The sequence below is a fragment of the Meleagris gallopavo genome, chromosome 5 (genome assembly GCF_000146605.3).
Source record: "Meleagris gallopavo isolate NT-WF06-2002-E0010 breed Aviagen turkey brand Nicholas breeding stock chromosome 5, Turkey_5.1, whole genome shotgun sequence".
NCBI classification, from domain to species: Eukaryota; Metazoa; Chordata; class Aves; order Galliformes; family Phasianidae; genus Meleagris; species Meleagris gallopavo.
In genome coordinates, this window is record NC_015015.2 from 31,246,024 (window position 1) to 31,269,862 (window position 23,839).

The following is a 23,839-nucleotide window of genomic DNA, read 5'->3' on the forward strand; positions in this document are numbered from 1 at the left end:
TGAGGCTTCTTCAACATTTTGGTTTTGATCTTGGCAGAGAGTTGCTAGATTTGTACTAGTTTTGTTCTAAAACGGTGTGCTTGTAGGGGGTGTTAAATAAACATCAGACTTGTCTGCTGTCTGAGGTGCTTTCTAAACTTTACTCATTTGAGCAGGCTCTGTTGTGTTCATGCATTAACCTTTTGCTTGCTAAGATCAAGAATGATTTTTTGCAGTTCTTCTGCAGATGGTTGTTGTTTTGAGCTTGCTGTTGAGATAATTTGTCATGCTCTTGTGTCATCACTGGTATGGTTTCAGAAAACACAAGGCTTTTCAGTACATACCAGTTTATAATACTGGTGTTTATTGGTAGGCTGTTTTAATCATTGGTTGATGAAGACTACCAAAATAGCAATATCCTTCAAAAAGTCTGAGGTTAATATATGTCCTCAGTTAACTTTATACTTGGAATATACAGAATTCTTCTTGTGTGTTCTTCATGAACTTCTGTTGAAACTGTTCATACAACTGTATTTGAAGTCATAGAAATACTAGAGGGAAACAACAAGATGAAATGCTATGAAATAAGCGTGCTGTTAGAGGTTTTCAGCACCAGAGTGGAAGAGCTCCAACCTGCCTGGCCTGATTTTGGCTTTGATTTTCCTCTGAGCAGGAGTTTGGAGATAATGATCCCTTGCAGCTCTTATAGTTGGGATTATGTGGGGATTCTGTGACGTTAACACATGAGAACTGAGTCCTTTCTGAATACAGTCAATCTGCGATGCAGCTGAGAATATCTTTATTCAGGAATGGCAGATTTGGTGTGAACAAATACCTTTCTGTAGAGATTTTCATTCTCCTTTCTGAAATACCAAATATTATTTTGTTTTGGAATATGGCATAAAACATTCCCATATGTGCATCCATATGTATACAGTATATAAAAGCCCTGATTTTGTCAGATGCAGCCTATGTGGAGGAATAATTAATCCAACTGAAAAAGCTAAAACCTTTGTGGCAATATACTTATTTTGTGGGGTTTTATTCAAACCTCTTGTTTCTGTCAAGATTGGGACTCTTATGTTTGCACTCGTATTTTTGCTAAATGCTTGTAAGAAAAACATCTAGCTTTTTTTCAAGTTAGTGTCAGTTTGAAAATAATACAGCTTCCAATTTTTGTGCAGGTCCATTTGACAATTTTACAGAAGTTGCTTGATGGGTTTGTGTAGTTGCCAATAACTTTCATATAATCCGTTCCACTGAATTTAAGAAAAAATACAGTTGATTTTTCCATTGGTGGAAACATATGGGTTTGGCAAGTTTAGAAAATCAAAAGCGTCTTTATCTATAGCCAGCAGCTGGACAGGATTCCTACAGGCTCGTTTCTCCCATCGTGGCTTGGCCACGGGAACGGGAGGCAAAATGACTGCTTCCACACTTAATGCAACTCCTTGATTCTCGACCAAGTTTCCCAGTTCCGTACAACCAATGTTGCAGTTACGTGACATAGTTCTTATAACGTACTCCCATCAAAAGCCCTTCACTTTGGAGTTCTAACCTGTGAGAGCTAAACTTCAGCTGGTGGCTTTGCAGCCTGGAAAATCCTGCATCTAATGAGCAAATATGAAATCTTATTTACTTGGAGTCTTTAAAACTTTCTTCCTGTGAACATATACTGCAGTAATTGTTAATTATATGATCAGTAAGAGAAACCTGTAGCAGAGGTTGCTTCTTTTGTTCCTTTGTAAGCCTCTGGTTTAAGGACCAGGCAGCCAATAGTGTGCTAATGGCTTCCAGAATTCTTTCTGAGATAACAAGGGAAAGCGAATGTAAGAATTGATGTGTTCTTCTCTAGTTCTTTGAAAGGGAAGATAGTCCACCATTTAAAGCAGTAGTTAGAAATAAAATAACCGGGCTGTTTGCCTGTGGGGCAGAGATTTGCCTGGGAGAGATTTAGCTCATAATAGAAGCTGTCGTTCTAATTCAGTGAGATGTAAAACTTGCTCAAAATGTAGCTGTGCCTTTTGGAAATATTAATAAAGATCTGTGAAAAAGATAAGTAGGATTTGTAGCCTCTTGGCACGATCATGCCTTAACTTTTCTGCAATGACAACGCCTTTTAGAGGTGTTTTCTCTCTTTAAGGAGCAATGAGAATAGAGTCTCTGTCATTAGGAGTTCTTAAGATGTTCCAATTATTTGCATCTTATAGGTGATATAAGCAAGTACTTTAAAATAATATAATTGGATAAGATTGCTATAATTGTTTACTTTTATAGTGTTGTTTTGATTAGACTGTTGCGAATATAGTGCTTATAGAAGGCAACCCAGTATAGATCAGGTAATTGCTCACTGTTTTTGACAGGGTGCTGAGCGTTATTACAAGATATTCTCATCTGTCTCTGATAGAAGCTATGGTTTATATCATGGCACTGCAGAAAGGTTATCTTTTCAGGAAAACTTAAGATAAAATCATGGTATGGCTTGGGTTGGAAGAGACCTTAAAGCCCATCCGGTTCCAACCCCCTACCGCATTTCCAGATCAGGCTGCCCAGAGCACAATCTAACCTGGCTTTGAACATCTCCAGTGATGAAGCATCCTCAGCATTTCTGGATAGCCTGCTCCAGTGCCTCAGCACTCCCTGAGTAGACATATTCTCCTTATATCTAATCTGAAAATCCTCTCTTTCAGTTTAAAATCAACCTCCTTTGTCCTGTTTTTATCAGACCATGTAAAAAGTCGGTCTCACTCCTGCTTATAAACTCTCCTCAGGTACTGGAAGACCACCATGAGGTCTTCCTGGATCCTTCTCTTCCCCAGGCTGAACAAGCCTTTCTCTATAGGAGAGGTGCTCCAATCCTCTGATCATCTTTATGGTCCTCTGGATCCACTCCATCAGGCTCCTTCACATCTTTCTTGCAAATCTTTCATTTATTTTTCTAAAATCTAGATTAAGAGTGCTAAATAAGAATAGTTTGGGAGACTGTATCCTACTCTTCATAGTGATGTTGCTTTTATGTGATTTAAAGTGGTTTCTGTCCTTGTTCTACCTTGCAGTCTTTTTCTCTGTACAAAATTTTATCATTAATATTCTTAGGTGGAGAGAACAATATGATGGTGTACTTTGTTAGATTTTCCCTGAGAGTGGAGTATGTATTTAATAGACTGACAGAGATGCATACCTTGATAATGGTTAATTGTTAGTGTTTTTAAAATTATTTTAAAAAATTAAAGCGAAATTCCTGTTTTTCTATTATTGTAACGGAATATTTTTTGTGTTGTCATTGAGTTTCAGATGCCTGTTGAGGTAAATTGATAAAGCTACTGTCCTTTAGGTAGGGGCATCTTGATTATAAACACCTACAAACATGCATCAGTATTGATAAAATTGCTCCGGTACTTTGTCTTCTGAAAGATAGCTTCGTCAGTCTAAAAATCAGCTCGCAAATGCGGTTCTGCTTTGGTTTGCCATTGTTCTAAATGTAGATTCTGTTTTTCTTTTATATACTACATAATTCCTATTTTAAGAACCCCTTAAATTTCCACCAGATTAAACCAGCTAATGTAATCCTTTGACAACTTTAGATTGAATGTTAATAAATCTCTAATTACTTACTAGGCAGTAAAAAGAAAAAAAAAAATTATATATATACACACATGTATATATATGTTTGGGAAAGTAATTAGTTAAATGTGGAAAATTAGAATAATTTTTTAAATATTATTATTCTTTATGTAACCATCATGCATGACATATCTGTCAATTGTAGTGAGAGAAAATTAAGCTGTGGGGATTCTTCTGTGTCTTTCTGGATTTAAGCTGAGAGGGGAAAAAAAAAAAAACAACCAATAAAACAAAACCAAGCAATAGCCAAGCAAAACCAAGCAACCAGTATATTATATACATATTGTTCTGTGATAATTCCTGGTGCCGCCTTCTGGCATCTGCTTGGTTACACCAGCATTACTTTTGAACTATGCAATTAAAAGAAGATACGTGTTTATTAGAGCAGTTCATGTGATTTTACTTCCCTTTATATCTGCCTAGAGGAACCACTCAGTGGTTCATTTCAGCTGCCTTAGTTATATTGCCACTAATACAAGTCTCTGCATACAGACTGTATTCCACGCAATGATTTAAAGTGCTAAGATTTTGAACTGCCTTGTTGCTTAATTATGAATGTTTTTTTGATCCTATGACTTAGGAGTTCCATCTGTGAGAATGTAGCTGTAATCGTAGATGCTGCTTACATTGGGGTGAGGAGGAAAGGAGAAATTGTCCCTGCGGAGATGCCTTGCTATTTTAAATATGTCCATTCATGGTACAGCTGATCATGTAGGTCAGATTGAAACCATGGGATATTTCCCTTTTTGTTTTGCTAGTCTTTTACACCGATGAAAAGAAAAATTAGTATTGAATGTCAGTGGGGTTTGGCCACAGCTTTGCAGCTGTGTCCAGAAAGGAAGAGTTGACTCAAAACTCTTATGTTTTCACATGTTCTGTGAAGAGGTGCTGTTAGGAAGAAAACTGGAAGAAATACTAACAAAGTCAGTAAGGAAGAAAATATAATAATGCGTGATAGCTATGTAATGGGGAAAAGGTAGTTGGCTCAAAGAAAGATAAACTGAGCATGTGTTTGTACGTTCCTCCAAGCTGTTGCAAAACATTTTAAGCACCAACAGGCATTTAATTTTATTCTTGCAAAGCTATAGAACTGAACAGGAAGAAAGAAGACTATAAGCAACTCTTGTGTCTTCCTAAAGCTAATAAATAGAAAACCTCACAGAAAGTTTTAGAGAGTCATAATGGAAGCTCTGACTTCTGATGCACTGCCAGGTTTTTAAAAGGGTTGTGAGCTTAGCTGTTCTCGTTGAGTGTTAGTGCTTAATGTGCTAGGACTGACTGCACTTATGGAGAAGGGTGCTTGAGTCATTGAAGCAGAATGTGGGAGGTTGGAGTTGCACTTTCTCCATTGTGTGCCTTAAGCTTTGGTTTGATTCAAAACACTCTGGGTTGCAGGAGGTGCCCAAGTCTGACCCCAGGGGAAATTGCCTGTTCAGGATAATGTTTATTTCATTTTGACACTTTCAGTTCTGGAATGTGTGCATCTACATGTTCTTGTCTGTAACAAATGTCAAACAGAAATCTTGCTTTCCCATTTTTTCTCGCTTACATATCTTCCCCAGCCCTGTATGCAGTTTCATTGTCTAAAGGAGAGTATACTAAAATATTCCTAGAGTCCTACGTACTGAGCATTTTACTTTCCTTCAGAAGGAAGGTGGAGTTGTATGCTATGGTAAATGGTAAAAATATGTCCTTGCAAAAGGCCCCAAATTGAGCAAATTCTTGTACGCAGTAGCCTAATTCTTTTGGTGTTGTGTGAAGGACCTTAATTAGCTCAGATATAGGCAGAACACACATCTTAAAGACAAAACAGTCAGAAGGCTTCCTGGTTTTATTTAACTGGATTTTTGTATACTGTCACCAAAATTGCAATTAAATTTGCAAATGTTAGTGCATGTGGAGCAGATGAATATTGAACTTGCAGTTATATCGTCATGCAGAGTAGGACTGAGCAGTTCAAATTTGCTCAAAAGCATAAGTTTTTGTCCTTATCTAAGTAATATTGTTCTAAAGGTTATATTTGAGTTGACTTCAAGAAATTATTTCAGCTTGTCATTTGTTATTCGAGGATGGGAAATAGGGGAAGGTGAAGCATTTTGTTTCATTATAGATAGAAGTCTGCTGTGTACTGATTAAAATTAATTTTCAGTAATAGTAGCTAAGGCAGATAAGGGGAAAGAAGAGAAGATTTATAATTATTTTTGTTTCTGAGGTTGTTACTTTAGATGGTAGCTGTCTCGTGAGAGACCATAGAAGCAAATTATTTTCTGAAGCTTCACTGATCAGAGATGTGTCTGAATGTTTTTGATAATCCATGATTTTAATGATGAAAATGCATCTTTAAGTTGTTTGAATGTTGAATATTCAAGTATGATTACTTTCAGTTTCATCCGGTAGCAGGACTGTGCGTTATGTAACATTTTCCTTGAAATATTTATTGGGAGAAGTAAGGGGATTTGTATTTGAAGTTTATACACTTCTAAAGTAAATCTCAGGTTAGTACTGAAGGAACTAGACGCAGAGCCTATTAACACTCTTGGGAAATTGTGGTTTGTTTCTTAAAGTTCAAGTTCAAATTAACTGCTAAGAAATGCAATTTACTTGAGGTATTATAGCTAATAACGGAATGTGAAAAAGAATTCAGTCCATCATTATTTTGTATTTAAGAGAAAATGTTTGAATCCGTATTAGTTTAGTGGAAGCTTGTTAAGAAGGTGATACTCCTGTGTTGTTGTTGATGGCTGAAAGAAGAGCGTCTTTTAAACAGATCTGTTATAGTACCACAGCTGACTTGGATGATTGTGATCTTTTCTTTAAAATAAAAAGAAAGTACAACACAAATTCATCTGTGTAGCACTATTTTTGCTTTCACTTGTGAATTGTATCACCTCCCAGTTATTTCAGGCACAAAATTCCATTAGGCTTCAGTGGATTATAGCAGATCATTTGATTTGTAGGAGAAGAAAAAGAAACAAATCCATTCTTATCTTTATCTAAGTGGATTTAGCCTTTGTTCTATGGAAATTGTAGCTCTCGGTCAGTCCCCGGTAGCGCAGAGTTCTGACTTCATCCTCTCGCTCGTGCAACCAGTCATTTGTTCACAACTATTTTAGTATCTGTATCTGACAGAGAGATAACATCTCTTTTTCTTCTAAAAATTACACAAAACCAATGAGAATGCACAGAATATTTTCCCTTTTGTCAGTTTTTTGACAACTGGGAATATATCTGTATGATTGCGTCTAATCTGTTTTTCTGCTCTTTGATGATTTTAGCATTCCTTCATGCTGTTCCTAAGCAGGGCCCCTGGAATGCTGGTGAAAGAAGCTTGTTCTGTGAATATAAGTGGATTGTTTATATTGAAACCATTATTCTAGTTCTGGTTTTGTTACTTGTAGGATGTGGCAGTTTGTCCAGTCTTGTACCAGCATGTAATTCTATAGTATTGTGCTTAAAAAAAGTAAAACCTAGTGTAGTTTTAGAAACACAGTAACTATTTAAGGCTTTAGCAATTTTTCTGCACAAGATATTGTAGCTCTTCGCTTACAAGGACATTTGTTTGATATAAAGAATTGTGCTCTTCACGTTTATTTCAGGATTACACGTAATTTAAACTATCAGAGCCAAGCTCCTCCTTAAAACAAGGGTCTGATGGTGAGCTATGAAGGCATTTTGGTTTATGGATATATAACGACTTACAGAAAGGTGACTTGCCTTTAAAATTGTTTTATACTGAATGAAGTTACTTTAAGCTGTGCAGCAGTGCTGACAAACTTGTATTTAACTGCTCTGGTTACAGAGAATGCACTTATCGTTGGGACAGCAAAATTAAATTTTATGGCAGCAGTGCACTGTGGTTTGTAAAAGGAGAGATGAAGTGAAGGCGAGGGAAAGAGTGGAGCTGTCAGTAGGAGTGTTTGAGGCACACAGGGAATCTCTTCTTTCTTGACTCCCCTTCTCTACTTGAGAGCTCTAAACCTCTGCAGATGATATCTTCTGCTTAGATTCTTCAGCTGCTCTAGGTTCTCTTCTTGCCTATGGTGCACTCCTTCCACTATGAAGGAGAGGTTTCTATCTGTGAAGCAATGGTTGTTCTAGATGAACCACAAGCTGTGGAAGAAGAGCTTACTTGATGCAGGGGAGAGTTTTCCATGGTGGTTAAGTGCTCTGGCAAATGCTTGAATCTTATGTTGACTCTCTTATCAGTTTTCCCTTCAATCCCAGTGTGTTGTAAGTATTTGGGCAGGTAGATTGTCTGCCAGCAGTCTTTTTAATTTTTCCTTGTGTATTTCAATAAAATGGTTTTCATGAAGGAAATGGATTTGTTAAATTATTCCTTATTAATTGAGTTCAGGCCTCAAAGGAAGTTGGTTAAAATAGAAATTATTACATAGCTAAGCCTGTCTGTGCTTTTTTTCTGCAGTATTTGTTATGTTGGTTTTGTTCAAATTCACGCAACAAACATCAGACACTTCATTCAATTATCATCGCAACACTTGGGTAGAGATGCTGTGATTAAATGAGTAGTTCTGCTCCCCCGCAGTATCAGAAACCTGTTTGGTATGGGCTTCCAGAACAGGAGGGACAACAGCAGTATTTGGCACCAGCATCACTGCTTGACCTCTATGGGAAGCTCTGCTTTAGTTTGAATACATTTCAGGTGTTACATGTATTTCAGCAATATGGTCACACCTCATCTAAAATTTTGATGGAGTGACACTTAGCCAGGCTGATTTGTCTCTCTGGAGTTGAATTCTGTGGTTGTAGTTAATTGTGTTTGTGACTATCTAAATACTGAGCTAAATGCTATTGAATTGTAATGGCTTTGCTGTCTGTTTAAATATGACAGGTAGAGGATGATGGTGATACTGAATCACGAGAGGAGGAAGAGGAAGTGAAAAACTACTCAAGAAGAAAGATTGTTTCAAACTGGAACCGCTATGAGGATGCAGAAAAAGAGGGTCAGAGAGAATGTGGAGAATCACAGAGAGGAACAGACTTCAGTGTTTTGCTTAGCTCAGCGGGTAAGCATTTTGTACTCCATATACAATTCTTTAGTTTTGCATCTTGAAATACTACTGTTTTTCTGGCTCTCCTCCATTGATAATGAAAAAGGAGCCTAGAATACTGGGTAAATCTGCCACTGATCTATTCAGAAGTCTCCATGGCCTACAATGAGTCAAGCACACAGAGAGTAAAAGAGAGCTGCTGTATTTATAGCCTTGTTGTGAAACTGTATGGGTCTGTGCACATGCAGAATGTAGTTATTTTGAGCTGCTTCTTGCTCACAGTGAATTCTTAGTGATCTCAGCCATTAGGTTGTTTTCCAGAAAACAAAAAAGGCTGCCACAGTGACTAAAAACAACAGAGCAGTGAAGCAGCTGTTTGCTGTTGTATGTTTTGACAAGGATTTGTTATCAGCACTCTACAGATGTGTGCCTGAATAGCAAGTGTTAATCTCCTTGATAAAAAAAGATCAATTGTTTTCTGCTTTTTAAAGGAGATAATAGACTAAAGAGGTGGAGGTACAGGCTGTACTGTATCATATTTATTTATTTTTAGCAATACATGTGTAGCACATGTACAATTTTGGGCAATTGCACAAAATACAGCTTCCTAAAATTACTTTAGAAACCCTTCATGTGCCATTGTGTTAGAAGACTGTTCAGCAAAAAGCTACAGAGAGCGTTTGACCTTTTTTGCTTTTTCTTTCTTCATTTTCTTGGTACAACTTAGATCTGAGAGATTTCAGAGTTTCCACGTACTTGGATTTTTCAGGGAAAAATTAAACGTTGCCTGCATTAAATAAATAAGGTTCAGAGGTTTCCTTCTGTGTGTCAGAATCAATTTCTGAAGCTCAATTTTGCATGAATGTGCGTTGCAAAACTGGGCCTAAATCACTGGTTTTAATAATACGATTGTGGCATGTATATATTGATTTCTCTGAATGGCGTGTTGCACAGTAAGCAGAGTGAGAGTCGAGATCTGGTATGAACCTCTGTGTTGGATGAGTAAGATAGCTTTCCTCTCAAGACTATTACAACTCAAAACTGTTAAGAGACATACCGTGAGCTGCATCGCTGCCTGGTGCCGTGCATGGTACTTTTGAACTGAGAGTATAACAAAGTACTGCTTACTTGTAGTAACTTGCATTTCTGGTAAGTGAAGGTCCAACACAATTATTACCAATGCATTTATTTGACTTTCTGTTCTTTGGATGCCAAAAGTTGAAATCTTGCTAGTAGTCTTATTATTATTACTAAATCTTTCTTTTGGAATGTACTTTACCTTCTTTTAGGTAAACGTGTTTTGGGGGAGTTGTATTGTGTCTGTTCTTAACATTAATGTAGATTGATAATTAACAGCAGGGAAACATAGTACTTGCTTTAAGGGGGAGGAGAGGAAAGTGCCTTCATGTAGCAATAATACAGATTTTTGGGAGTTGCATAAAAAGGGATGAAGATCACGTGTAGTTCAACTCAGCTTGCTTGTGCATTTGATTTCAAAAATGCTCCAGGTTTAAGTTAAGTTGTTTTGAAGTAAAATAGGATAATGACCTAGTGAGTACGGTTGCTTTCTTATTACACCGTCCTTTTTATTATCCAATGATTTCTATGTTGTTTAAACTACAATTTCAGCAAGTTCCAGCGAATTAAAAATGTTGTATTTTACAGAATAATAAAAGTTTATTTGTAGCCAATTGGACGCAGAGAAACTGAGGGCATTAGAAACTTATGTTGCTGGTTTTATACCTGTTTTTAAAAAATGAGTTGATTTTCTAAGTGCTAACGCTCCTCCTTAGCCAAGTTAATGACTTTAGCAGTGTGTCTGTCTGATCATATTTCTTGAACTCTTTTTAATTCTGATTTCTCATTATTTTGTTGCTCATAATGTAAACAATAGTCTTTTCAATGTGTCAGAACTTTCACATGATATGTTCTTAGTTATACTAATCTAGAGATGTTTCTCTTATTTTTGTTCTTTGTGAGGTTAGGTATTTTTGTGTATTACTGAATGAACTTGAATTTTCACCTACTGAATAAAAACAAATAAGTTTGATTCTTTGAAAAGGTTTATGGTTAGGAAAGCACTGTTTCATAGGTGTACAACCTTCAAACATAAAGTAAGTAATATGTTCTTAAATGCGTGGTTTAAATCACAGGTTTGTTTTTCTTTCAGTTAAGACTCATTTTGATATCTCTGCTTTGCAAAACTGATTTCTTTTGCTTTAGTTTTCCTACTTCCAGTTGTTTCCTTTAAAAAAATATATATGTATCATTGTATTCTGATGTGAAATGAGATCTTTTCTAACATCTTTCACCATACATGCATAATGAATAAATGATTGTGATATAAATATGTTAACTGGAAGAATATGGAGGCAAGATAACACTCGTAAGTAATACTTACAGGAAACAGTTACAGAAATATTTAGAAAGAGAACCATGTACTAAATATTCTTATATGCTTTTGAACAGGAGTGTGAATTGAAAGAATGGTTACAGATATTTGTTTATTACTTAATTTTTCAATCACTATTTTGATCTGGTATAAATTTGATGAGGTCTCAGCAATGAATCTGACAAATTTACTTGCGTTATTATACTTATGTTCTTATAATATTTGGAAAGTGAGCAGATCATACATGTGGAAAATACATTTTAAAACAGTCTCCTTAGAATTAGAAATGTGGGTTTTGTTTGCTAATTAAAATGAGCTAATGTAGATAGCTCTGCAAAGGTAGGTAGCATAAAGATATCAATGGATGAACAAGGCCAGGCTTCCCTGAAGTAGGAGGATGTGTACCTTTCTAAAATGAGCACTCGTGTAAAAGAATGTGAACTCTTGCTTTACGACATTTACTTTGTGGTTAACTCTTTGTCATTCTCAGTATGCCTGGATTACTAGATCTGTGTGTTCTTTCAGAATCGTAGAATGTTTGAGTTGGAAGAGACCCCTAACGGTCCTCTAGTCCAAGTCCCCTGCTCGTTGCAATGAGCGGGGTCACCTACAGCTAGATCAGGTTACTCAGCTCCATCCATCCTGACCTTAAATGTCTCCAAAGATGTACATTCACCACCTCTCTGGGCAACCTGTACCAGTGCTTCACTGCCATTACCATAAAAAACTTTTTTCTTATATCCAGTTTTAAATCATTTCCACTTTTCCTATCACAGCAGACCTTGCTAAAGATTCTGTCCCCTTCCTTCTTATAGCCCCCCCTTAAGATATTGAAAGGCAGCTCTCAAGTCTCCCTGGAGCGTTATGTTCTCCAGCCCCAGCTCTCAGCCTGTACTTGTAGGGAGGTGTTCCATCCCTTGGATGACTTTTGTAGCCCTCTGGATGCACTCCCACAGGTCCATCTCTCTCCTGTACTGAGAACATATAGAATGACTTACGTTATATAATCTATGTGCATGTTCAAAAGATGTTAAGAATGTAGCTCCACTTCAATTTTTCTAAATCCAGTACTCTGGCTCACTTATCATTTTCAAATGCAGGAAAAATTAGCTGTCCCTGATGTCAGGAGATGGGTCGTTAAACCATTTTGACTTAATTATAGTATCTAGTGTAACAGTTCAAAGTGAAATAAATCAACAGAACAAGTTGGTTGTTAGAATTTTTTCTAGTTCTTACTGACAGAGGAATAGAGCAGCATTAGAACTGGTTACTTGATACTATGTTTCTTTTGTGACAGTGAATGCTAAGATATCAATACTTGCTTGTTAATTAGAAAGGAACCTTGAAAAAAAAAAATACACTGAGTTAGGTGACATAACGTATTGTATTATGCACAGATACCTTATGTATTGCATTACTGTAGACCTGTTTTCAGTCTTTCTTACTTTTGGGTTTTAAGAAGGTTATTTCAATAGTATTTGCTTTGTACTTGTAAGTTTTTAAATTCTCTGTAGTCTGTTAATTTAAATACTACACATCTTCCTCTTTGCTGATGCAAAGATATTTCTATTGTATGTAACTTAAAATATGGTTTCAGCTTATGGCAAAGCTGTAATGTATTTAGTTTAGTATTAGGAATGTCTTCAGCCTTCGTGGTCTTCCTCCTGATATTTAATTAGACTTAATCTTTTTGCATGTTAGCCAGTTCAAACTGATGCAAAGTAGCATGGTTACAAAACATTATTGATCATGTAAAAGTAATCTTTGAAGTCACATTTCAGGTTGCTTCATTTCTTTATCTGTTTTCTTGTGGAAATGCTGTGGACTCTTGTTCTTATGGTTTCTTTGGCTTTGGGATGGAATAATTTTGTTTGCAGTGGTCTTAGAAGAAGCTTGCATCTCTGATTCTTACTATTATTAGGACGTTACTGTTCTGCATTTGAAAGTTGCTCAGTGAATCCTATTCAATTGCAAAAAACAACTAGGGAAGTACTGGGGAAGGAATGGAACTAAAGTGCCGTTTTCTTATATTTGAAAGCTTAGAAAGGTCTTGCAATTACTGTTAATAAACAATAATATAATTAATGCAGCCATTTAAGAATCCTTAGGCAATAGCTCAGGTTAAAAAACCTGTTCTTAAGCTCCAGCAGATCTTGCCACTAAGTATGTACAAACTGAATTCTAGAAGCTTGTAGCTTTACCAGATCAGGTTTTATCTTTCCCAAAATGAGCAAAGTGTACAACCCTCGTCCAGCGTGATATCAGGGTGCTGACACAAGGCAGAGAAATGCTTAAATTTTTCAAAGTAAGAGTTTATAAAGGTTCTTTTTTCCTTATGTTCTGTCATAATAGAAAAATGTTCCAGCCATTCTTTGACTTTTTTTTTCTTTTTTCAGGAAAAGTTACCTGAAGCAAACCATTAGCATGGAAAATTTCAGGCTGAAAATGGTCTTAAGCAAGAACTACTTGGTGGCTTTGATAACAGCTGATGTCACTAGCTACACAGAGCTACTTTATGTGTAAAGTAGGGTGATACTTCAACTCCTAAACTATTTTTTTTCCTTTTTTTAGCATTTTATCCATCCATCAGTTAACCTCATATGTAGCAAAGTAACCTTTTTCATGTTGCTTTTGGTGCCTAGCAGGTAAACTACAAGACCATTGTAAGCCTTCAGGGAATGTCTTGAATCAATTTAGTAAAAAATGCTGTTGAAGCATAAAGAACAAGAGAAGTGGAAGTGATAGGATAACTTCACTTTGCTAGAAGAATCTTGCTATGTTTAAAGAACTATCCTTATTTTTTGACTGAGTATCCCAAAATAGATTTCAGTCATGTTTTTTTGGTTGTGAGTAGATGCCTTAGGTTTAAAAGTACGATTCTGAAATCTTATTACAGATTTGATTGTTTTCATTTAAACATCATGCACTTTACAACTACAACAACAAAAAGCTGCCAGCATACATGCTTCAATAATAGTGTACCAAGTTGCAAGATATGATAACTCACTAGATGAGAAAAATTACAGTTTGGACATGATTCTTTTCCCACTTTGGGGCCATAGCTGAATGATTCTTCTGAACTTAAATGGTAAGCAAGAGTAGGGCTGTGTAGTCCAGACAAAACTGGTGGAATGATTTTGGTGTTGTAAGAATTCATGTAATTTCTGAATGCACCTCGCACTTGGAATGTTGTAAGAAATGTGGAATTGAACCCAAAAGGGCAGCGTAGTCGAAGTTATAGGAAGTAAGTACATGAATTTGAGCTAGTTACTTTCCGTTCCCTAAAACACTCTTCTGTCTTTGCAAGTTCTTGCTTTTGAACTTCTCTGTATAATTTTGATAAGTCTATTGCAATATATTCCTGTATTTTCTGAAAGAAGGTGTTGTAGTGCAAAGCTTGTGCTAAAAAAGGGCTTTCTTACAAGTTTTCTATTCAAGGGCTATACTGGCAGAGGTTTTGAAGAATACCGCAGCGCATAGAGTAAACTAGTTTTCTTATTTTCTGTGCTAACTGTGCTCACAGAAATGATCAGGCATGGCTCTGATTCTGAAAAATGGTCCTTTGAGTTGCAGAATTCGAGGGAACAGTTTATGTTGTAATTCTTGATCTTGAAAGTATATATGAAAAACGACTTGTATAACTCCCTTTTAGAAATCTATCTGCTATTGACATAATTCTTATTACCTCCCCCCCCAATTCTTACGTCACTGAAGCAGACAAAGACAGGCAATAGATATGACATCATACAGAGAAAATCAGACCTTTCGTTTTAACAGAAAAGAGATTTAACAAAGGCAGAAACATTGTCATTCTGTATGCTGATAAGCTCCCAGTCCTCCTATGGAATATAACAGGAGACATGCACAAAATCCTGCAACTGCATAAAGATGAATTGCCTCTGTTTCTCATACAATTGAAATATCTAGACTAAAGAACAAATTACTGCTTATCAGCTCTGAGAGCACTAGCTCTGTGCTAAAAACAATAAGATGGATTTTTTATTATTCTTTCATGACTTTATGGCTGTGTTTGGAACAGATGAATTTTTGTCAAAATATGAGGCCCTAGTGGAAAATACAACGGCCCCAAGGCTTGATGTCCTTGCTGTTCAGCAGTTGCCATAGAACACAGAGGTATTATCTACTTGTTATTTGTTAGTAGCAGGTTACTAATCTTGACTGAAAGTTACCATGGTACAGTTACAGACTGTTAGTTGGACACTTGAATATTCCAAGAACATGCACTTTTTGAAATAAAGAGTTCTAGGCATGTGCTTTACTCGCATTCTTCTCGTATTCTACTTCTCTTCCTCCTTCATTCCATAAGCATTCTCTGAACTTCCCAGATGTGCTTCCTCTCTTGCTTGTCCTTGTTAGACCTATTTCAGAACATAAGAATATTCCTTTTCTTTTTGGTGATACCATTTTCCTATCTTTGGACATTCCTTATCCAGAGTGATCTTATTTCCACCTACAAAGCTTTTTTTTCTGTGACTGCTATGCTGTAGGCAGTCTACAACCTCGGCCTTGTTAACAGACATGAGAAGTACTGCAATTTTATGTACATGAAGATAGGGATAGAAATCTTGAAACTGAGTAAAATGCTAACTCCCCCTCTCCACTCTTGCTGAAATAGCTTTCCCAGCCAAAAGAAAAACCTTCCTTGATAAAGATTTGCAGTAAAATTACAGGACTTGGCATCAGTGTAAGATGATTATCCATCTGCTCAGTACTTCCTCCTTCACTGTTCCTAACATTACTAACATTACAGAAATTCTTTTTTTTGTTCTGATCAGACAAGCTGTCTTTTTTTTTTTGGTCTGAACTAAAAATAGGAAGTGCCAGATTTTAAGTGTTAATTGCATCTTCTTGATAAATGTATTTTTTCATAATGGATGATCTGTACTTATCCGTATATGTCTTCATATCTACATTACCTCACCCTGCCCAATGTGTATATAACATATAATCAGAACTATATAACTGACACACAAGGTAATCCTAAGTCTTGAGTACGTATGTATTTTTTGCGTCAGTATTCTGATATTTCAGAACTATTTACTCATACATTTTATCTGCGGTAGTATTGCAAAACTAATGATAGCTCATAGAAGGAAAAAGTGAACGGTGACAATGATTTTGAAGGTGTTTTTTTTTTTTGGATGGTTTATGATTTAGAATCAAACAGGGTAACATTCACAGATTAAAAAGATTACATTTTGTTCCCATGAAAATCAATGCATTAAACTTTTCTCATTCTTTTTTTTATTTTTCACACTTCGCACTCATTTAGTAAATTCCAGATTTCTTGATTTGACAAGTTCTCTGACCAATATAGTTCTCAAATCACTAATCTTTTGTTGCTACTGTATATTGACAGTGATTCCAGTGAATTGAGTTTAATTATGCTTTGGTTATGAAATCACAGATCAGTAACTTCAAACATGTAACAGTTTATCCTTTTAACTTTTCTTGCTCTTTTCATGTCCATTAATTTAAAGCAGAGGCTTGAGAGCTTTATGAAGATGTCTATTATTGATTCACTGTTTCTGTTGTTTAATCGTGTCCTTTCTTTTTTTAATATCCCTAAAACTCAGTCTGTACTGACTAGGCTTCATGTTGCTCGTTATGTTTGATGTGGTGTCATCATCTCTGACTTTCTTGCCAGTGAAATTCTCTAACCAAAAAGATAATTACTCTGACTTGTAGATTGATAGTATGCTTAGTACCTCCTGCCTTTGCTTTTCTAAATTCAGTATATTATTGCTCCTATATTCTATTTTCTCTCCTTTTTGCTTACTTTCAGCCTTCCTCCCTCTGTATTATCCTTTTACTCTCTGATTTTCTGCCTTGGCATGTATTACTTTTGATTTCATTCTTCCCTTTTAGATTTCCTGTTATACTGTTGATTCTGTTGAGTCTCCTGAATTAGAGCAGGATCCTAAGCCATTGTTACATCACCTGAATTGGACTTTAAGCTTTTCAGAGCTGGGACTTCCAATTCCTTTCCTTGAAAATATTGGTCTTCTTCCAATAATGACATTAGTACGTATCAGATACACTTCCATGATAATATTAAAAGTTGTTGATTGATTTGGATGATCTGTGTTTGTTTTAATGGTAGTACTTAATCCACTTTTGTTTCATCTCTCTGCATCCTACATCAGGGAAAGAGCTACTCTATTTTTATTGTTTATGGCAAGAATAGTAAGAGTATCAGATATAGCAGATTGGTTTCATTGCAGAAAGCAGACTTAACTGTTCTGTTTCACATAAAAATATTGTTTTTCCTAATATCATTTTAAAAAGAAGTTATCTGTGATAATAATGTTTCCTTATTTGTTGATGGATGCCCAGAGATGTGATTAGATTGTGTGTAAACCAACATTAGAGGAGACAGGCCTGTTCTGCTAGTAGGGTGTTCAGAAATTTGCTTACTGGTGGCAGTGATTGTTCTAAACACTGCTTTTGGAGTGGAAGAAAGGCCGTTAAGTGTGAAGCTATGTAATGGGCACAGTCTGCCTATTTCTTTCTTAGTTTTTGTCACAGCTCTTTCTTTTCTTCCTACCCCATTTGTCATCCCCTTATTCCTCGCATTTGCTGCCAGTGTCTTGGGCTCTCCTGGTCCTTCTCATCTGATTTGGAAGCTTCCTGAACCAAATGTATACATTTTGTCTTGCTTTTTTTCACTTTGATCTCATTCTGTTGCTCAAGTGTTCACTATTCCTGCATTTGATTTCTAGGCTGCACTTTCGCTTGACGCCCCCCCTCATATTTTTATACTTGTCCAAATCATGTGTTGGCTCCTCATCTGCGTTCTGTTCTCTTGTCTACTGTCTCTCTCAGCTCTCAGGAGAGTGACATCTCTGGCATTTCTGGCTGTTGTACAGAAAGGTTGCTCCACTGAGCACGAGTGATCTGTTTTTTTTTGTTTTTTTTTTAAATATTTTTTGTTTATTGTTTTATTTAGGGCTTTTTTTTTTTTCCAGATTTAGGAAAATTTATTGAATAATTTTAAAGGCATATTGACTCTTGCCAAACTATTTTTTTTTTTTCCAAAATGAAACTTGTATTATCCATGCTCCAACTCAAGGGAAATCTACTGTCTTTTCTTGCAAACTGTCTACATAAGAACTAGAATCTCTTCTAATTTAGAATCTCTCTTGAAGGACAGAGTAAGGTGCAAGTAGGGAGAAACTGTTTTCTTTAGTTCTGACTCATTTTCAACCTTTACTGAGATGTGAATCAGATGACCTTCCTTTGACAGTACACACACTCATCATCCCATTTTATAAAGCGTGGTATTTCTGAATCTGCTACAGATAATTTGGATTGTGAAACTGCTCATACCTTCTCTGTTTCTTTTTAAGATCTTGATTGAAAACAGACTGTGATAATGTGGTATTTTCTCCTTGAATATGGGCGTGTGCTTCAACATGCAGAAAATGTGTCACTGAAAAGTGTGTATCAGCTAGCTACAAAATGTAAGACGTTAAGATGGAAAAACAGATTTAAGATAGTGTGTTTCAGTAGGCTGTTATCATTGTAATTATGTTGTAATCATTGTATTGATTGTAGTGTCATAAATTTGTTGTAGAAGATAGAGGCAATAATTGCAGGTATTTATTGAAAATAATTTTTTACTTAAGGCATGTGGTTAATTTTCTGCTGGCAGAATGGAGATAGAAGTCTAACTATTGTAAATTCATAGTTCAATGGTAATGGGAGTTAAGTTGGATTAAATTTTTCTAAGTAAACAAAATGCGAGGGGATCAAGAGTGATAATCTTGGAGAGAAAGTCTTTATAGCCTTTATTAATCTTTCTAGAAAAAATGCTCTGTTGGTAATCTTCATTTCCATCTTTCTGATACTCAAGGAAGTGTACCAAAATGATTATAATGGAAAAAAAAGCACTTCTATACTGACTTCTTTACTGATGGAGTCTTATTAGAGCAGATTTTTTTTTTCTCTGGATATATTTTATATTAATAAAGTTGTTAGATGATAGTTCAACATGACAGAGTTCAAATGTTGATTGGCTGTTATACCATGGAATCTGCTTTAGGCTAACCTGTTTCTTGATTGAAATCCTTTGAGAGAAAAATAGGAGTGACACTACTAAGACACAACTTATACTTAAGTGACGAATAGTCTTGGGAGTCTAAAGGTCTCTTGTTGTCCTTTGATCATTATCTAGATTTCCCATATAATACTACGTTTCAGTCTCGGGAACAAGTCATCTGCCAACCTGAAAAAAAAGAATATTTAAAATGCATATAGGGTTCCTTGGTAAAGGCCTTGTAGTCTGTGACCTTCAGATGCAGTGATTGTCACAGGTCTCTGCACGTGACTTAGAGGGTTCTTAACTGGTTATGTTTTCTGAAAAGTTAACAAACCATACCCTTTTTGGCCTTCTGCTTTATTCAGGGAACAATTGTAGCTGTTTAGTGATGGTTCCAGAAAGGGTAGTGTATTCATTCTCTCTCTTCTGTCTTGGATGTGGTTAATTTTTTCTTTTTACTTTCTTATATTGAAAAGCATACTTTTCCTTTTAGAAAGGCAACAATAAATTTGCTGCACCTTTCGAGTATGCTTTTTAAGGTTACATTACCCCCAGGACAAAACCCGAAAAGGAATTGTATACAGCAGTTGTTGGTGGTTTTGCTTGATCAGTGTTTAAAAGGGACCCGGTGTCACTGGCAGAACAGTGAAAATGGAAGGTGTTTTCATGTTCCCTTTCATTTTATGCTATCACCTGTCGCTTCAGGTGGGAGTCAGGGGGAAAAAATAACTTCTGTGAGAGTGGAGAAAGTGTTTTACTCCAACTAATGAAATATTTGTCACTTACCCTGAAAATGGACTGGCTAACTTATGCCAGCTGTAAGGGGGAAAAAAAAAAGGGTACTCATGTTGACTTCCCTTGCTCCCATGCACTAAACACTGGATGAAAGAAACCTGTAGTTGTTAGGTGATGTTTTGCATCTCTAAATAACTCTGTATGTAAACATTAATTGCTTTGTAGTCATGTCTGCCACTACTAAAACGTGAATTCTGATAAAGGTGGCTGTAAGTTAGTTTGGATTTTCTTATCCATTCAGTTGTTCTGCTACATGTCTCTGCTTCTCCGTTGCTTCTATTGAGTATTTGTCTTTGTTGTTCTCTTTGTTATGCAGCTGTGGACTTCTCATTAAAAGTGTAATGAATTTGAAGTATTACATTGCTCCTGATTTCAGTAATAAATTATAATCACCTCTTCTGAGCAAGTGAATTTGAAATGCACTTCAGTAATATTATGGTCCATCACCAGATATAGATCTACTTGCCTGATTTGAGCACACAAGTGGTGCCAAAGAGTTGGCAAGAACATGAAATTGAACAGGTGAAAAGGGAAAGATCTTGGGGAATCAGTGAAATCCAAGGATTGGTAGAACTAAGGGAAGGAGTGAGCACTTTTTTTTTTGTTTGTTTTTTCGTTTGTTTATATAGTTTGCATGCATACTGGGTTAAATTGAGTTGGACTGTGGAACTTTGGTGCTAGCAGTAAATACGTGAGGAACAGAGATCCAGAAATCCTTATTTCTGATTTATTTTAATATGTATTTACAATTAGAATGGGGAGAGCAAATCCATTTCTAATGCAAGCAAGAGCCTGCTTTATATTTTCTGTTGTTGCTCCACGTGGTTCTGCCTGCCCATTGTTTTACCTTTTTTCTGTTCATTCCATAATACCTTACTAAGCGTTCACTTACGCTTGTTTTTTATATATCTTCTTTATATCCCACAAACAACTTTATTTTTTTGAGTTGTATTTGACCATGGGAAAGAAGGAGGAGGAGAAAGAGGAAAAAAAAAACGAGGATAGAAACCTCAGAGAAGAGCAATCTATTCACTTAGAGGAAAATTGCCTACAAGTATGAGATGACTAAATTAACTTGTAGTAATGCAATCTGAAAGCCTCAGAACTCATCCCTGTTTCTTACAAGTACACTTAAACTTGTCAAAGAAAATTGATCTTTATAAATATCTCTGTGAACATAATATTCAGATAGAGACCAAGCATTTTAAAGTCTCCATAATGTTGCATTTGGTTGCAGTATCTCTATGTTGCTGGTGGTGTTTTTTTTTAAAATGCAGTATGTGTGTTTAGTGCCCACGCATCAAAATAGTTTATCTATGTTAGTTCATTCAAATTTTAGGAGTTTTCTTTTGACTGTTCATTTATTAATAGTAGAGTACTGTAATAGTTCTGGGGTTGGTCTTTTTGCATTCCTTTCCACTTTAAATGATATTAGCATCGTACCATTTTCTAGGTCTACACTAATTATGAGAAAATGAGGTAGTGAACAATGGAATTCTTTTGGGAAGAAGAATTGGAGTACTTATTAAATACCTCTGTTTACAAATTTGTTTGTTAAACAGTATTTATAGTCTAAGTCTTACCATGAATAAAAACAATGGAGAATATTTATTAATTTTTAAAAAGCTGAGGAGATGTATCAAAATGCTTACTTCACAGTTCCAAATGTTTTAGGTAGTGACAGATGCTGTGGACAATATTTTTTTCTAGCATCTAGAATAAAAAAAAAATGGAGCTACATTCTTGAGGCCTGTCAATCTCCCAGCCTGGTTGTAGACTGAAATTATTTCATTCAAAAAAAGACTAGTGAAACGAGTTTGTTCTGTTACAGAAATAACTCATTGAACAAGCTATATTGTATGTTTAAAAGACTGGAGTATTGCTTTTTTGAAAACTGTTGCTGAGGCATTGAGCACCTACTGCTGAAAATGTAATTTTATGTGAATAGAATTCATTTAATCATAAAAGGAAAGCACTGTAGATTAATCCGAGGAGGACAGAACATGGATGAGATAGATTTTGGTGACAGTGATAATGTACACCTACAATATCAGTCAGGAAGAGATGACGTCCGCATCATGGTATTAGGGATGAATTATGTAATTTACATTACAATAAGTAGAAGAATTCATGAACAGCCTATTAAGGAGAGTATGTATAGGTGTTTGGGATCTTTTTTTTTTTTCTGGAGTCTGCTCTTCACTATCAGTGTTCTGACAGTTTGTCTCCGCTAAACTTAGAAACAGTTCCATTTCCTCCTCTTCTCTCCTCGAAGCACATTTTAAACGTGTATGGTTTTAATAGTTTGTTTACAGTATTTGTCATTATTTGCTTTTAGACATTAAACACAAAATACTACCAACAAACATTCAGTTAAATTTGCTTCATTATTAACTTGTACACTGTGAGAACTAACAAACATAATGCATTGATTTCAGTAGCATTTGGGGAAATCTGAGGCAGTGAAAATGGCTGTTGTTTCTTTTTCTAATTCAAATCTTATTGATTTGGATATTACTTGAAGAACAGTGAACTGGGTTATCTAGTAAGGTACCAACCTATCCAGTAAAACTTATCGATTACGTGGCCACAGAAACCATTTTTGACAAGGTGAACTTTTCTAGATAGGATGAGCAGTCATAACAATGTTATGAACTAGATCTTATTTGAATTAGGGCGCATCTTTTAGTACAGCTACTGTTAAAAACAACTTTCAGTCTCGTTTTAAATAATTATACAGTGGCAGAGAATGCCCAGAACTCTTGGAAGGTGGTCTCACTGGGCTCTCAGACCAGTGCGAACACTTGCACTGTTACCTTCACTGTTCTACACTGTCTCTACATCCTGAGAACTGAAGAGAGCTGCAGGAAAAAAAACCAAAACCAAACGCCCGAATGATAGAATGAATCACAGATGAAGATTAATTAAAATACTTGGGGTGGGTGGGTGGGAAACAATCCTCTATCACATACGAAGACTTCCGAAGTGATTAATAGTACTCAACAGTAAAGGAAATCTATCCTAGAATTTAGGAGAAGAACAAGTTGGAAAACATGACATCAATCCATAAATAAATCAGTGATTGACACAGGTGCATCACAGATTTTGTCCAGTTTGGATCCCAAAGGATCCTCAAGGAAAAAGTGGAAATGAGAAGGTACAGAGTGTAGCAGCAGGATGACTAACAGTTTTCACAAAAAGAATAACTGAAGATACTATGAGTAGAATAGAATGGAGCTCTTCAGTCTTTCAGACTGAACCAGAAAGATGATGTAAGAAGAGCTTGTTGTAGCTGTGAAATCTTGAAAGGATGGACATGAATAAGAAATTGTAATTGTAGGAGTAAGAAGAGAGTATTGAATGAAGATAATTGGCAGCAGATTGAAAACAAAGGAGTTTTTTGGTGTAATTTGTAATTAAGCTTTGAAAATTTGTCACCGGATCATGTAGAAGCTTAAATTTCGTGCAGGTTCAAAAGCAGGCTGGAAAAAATTCTCTGAAGGCTATCTTATAAATAAGGCAGTGTCTCAGACTCCAGAAATCCCTGGACCAGATATAGCTGGAGGCTGTCAGAGTGTTTCTGAATAAGTGTCACTGTGTGTGTGTGTGTGTGCGTGTGCGTGTGCTGTGTTCTTAGCCATCCCTAGACTTATGCTGTCGGCAGTGCTCAACAGTGTAGATTATATGTAGGCTGTACAGAACCTGTGCTTTGTTCTGGTGTGACCTTTATTCACAGAATCACAGAATCATAGGGGTTGGAAGGGACCTCCAGAGATCATCGAGTCCAACCCCCCTGCCAAAGCAGGTTCCCTACACCAGGTCGCACAAGTAGGTGTCCAGGTGGGTTTTGAATATCTCCAGAGAAGGAGACTCCACAACCTCCCTGGACAGCCTGTTCCAGTGCTCCATCACCTCACCGTAAAGAAGTTCTTGCGCACATTTGTGTGGAACTTCCTATGCTGCAGTTTCTGGTCATTT

General features: G+C 36.2%; 1 protein-coding gene across 1 annotated transcript in view; it reads left to right on the plus strand.

The window, feature by feature from the left end:
* Window positions 1-23,839, plus strand: part of EMC7 (ER membrane protein complex subunit 7) — a 52,502-nt gene that overhangs the window by 9,835 nt on the left and 18,828 nt on the right. Inside the window, exon 2 of the mRNA XM_031553763.1 lies at window positions 8,453-8,627. Within this exon, the coding sequence (XP_031409623.1) occupies window positions 8,453-8,627 (175 nt within the window). The remainder of the gene's footprint in view (window positions 1-8,452; window positions 8,628-23,839) is intronic.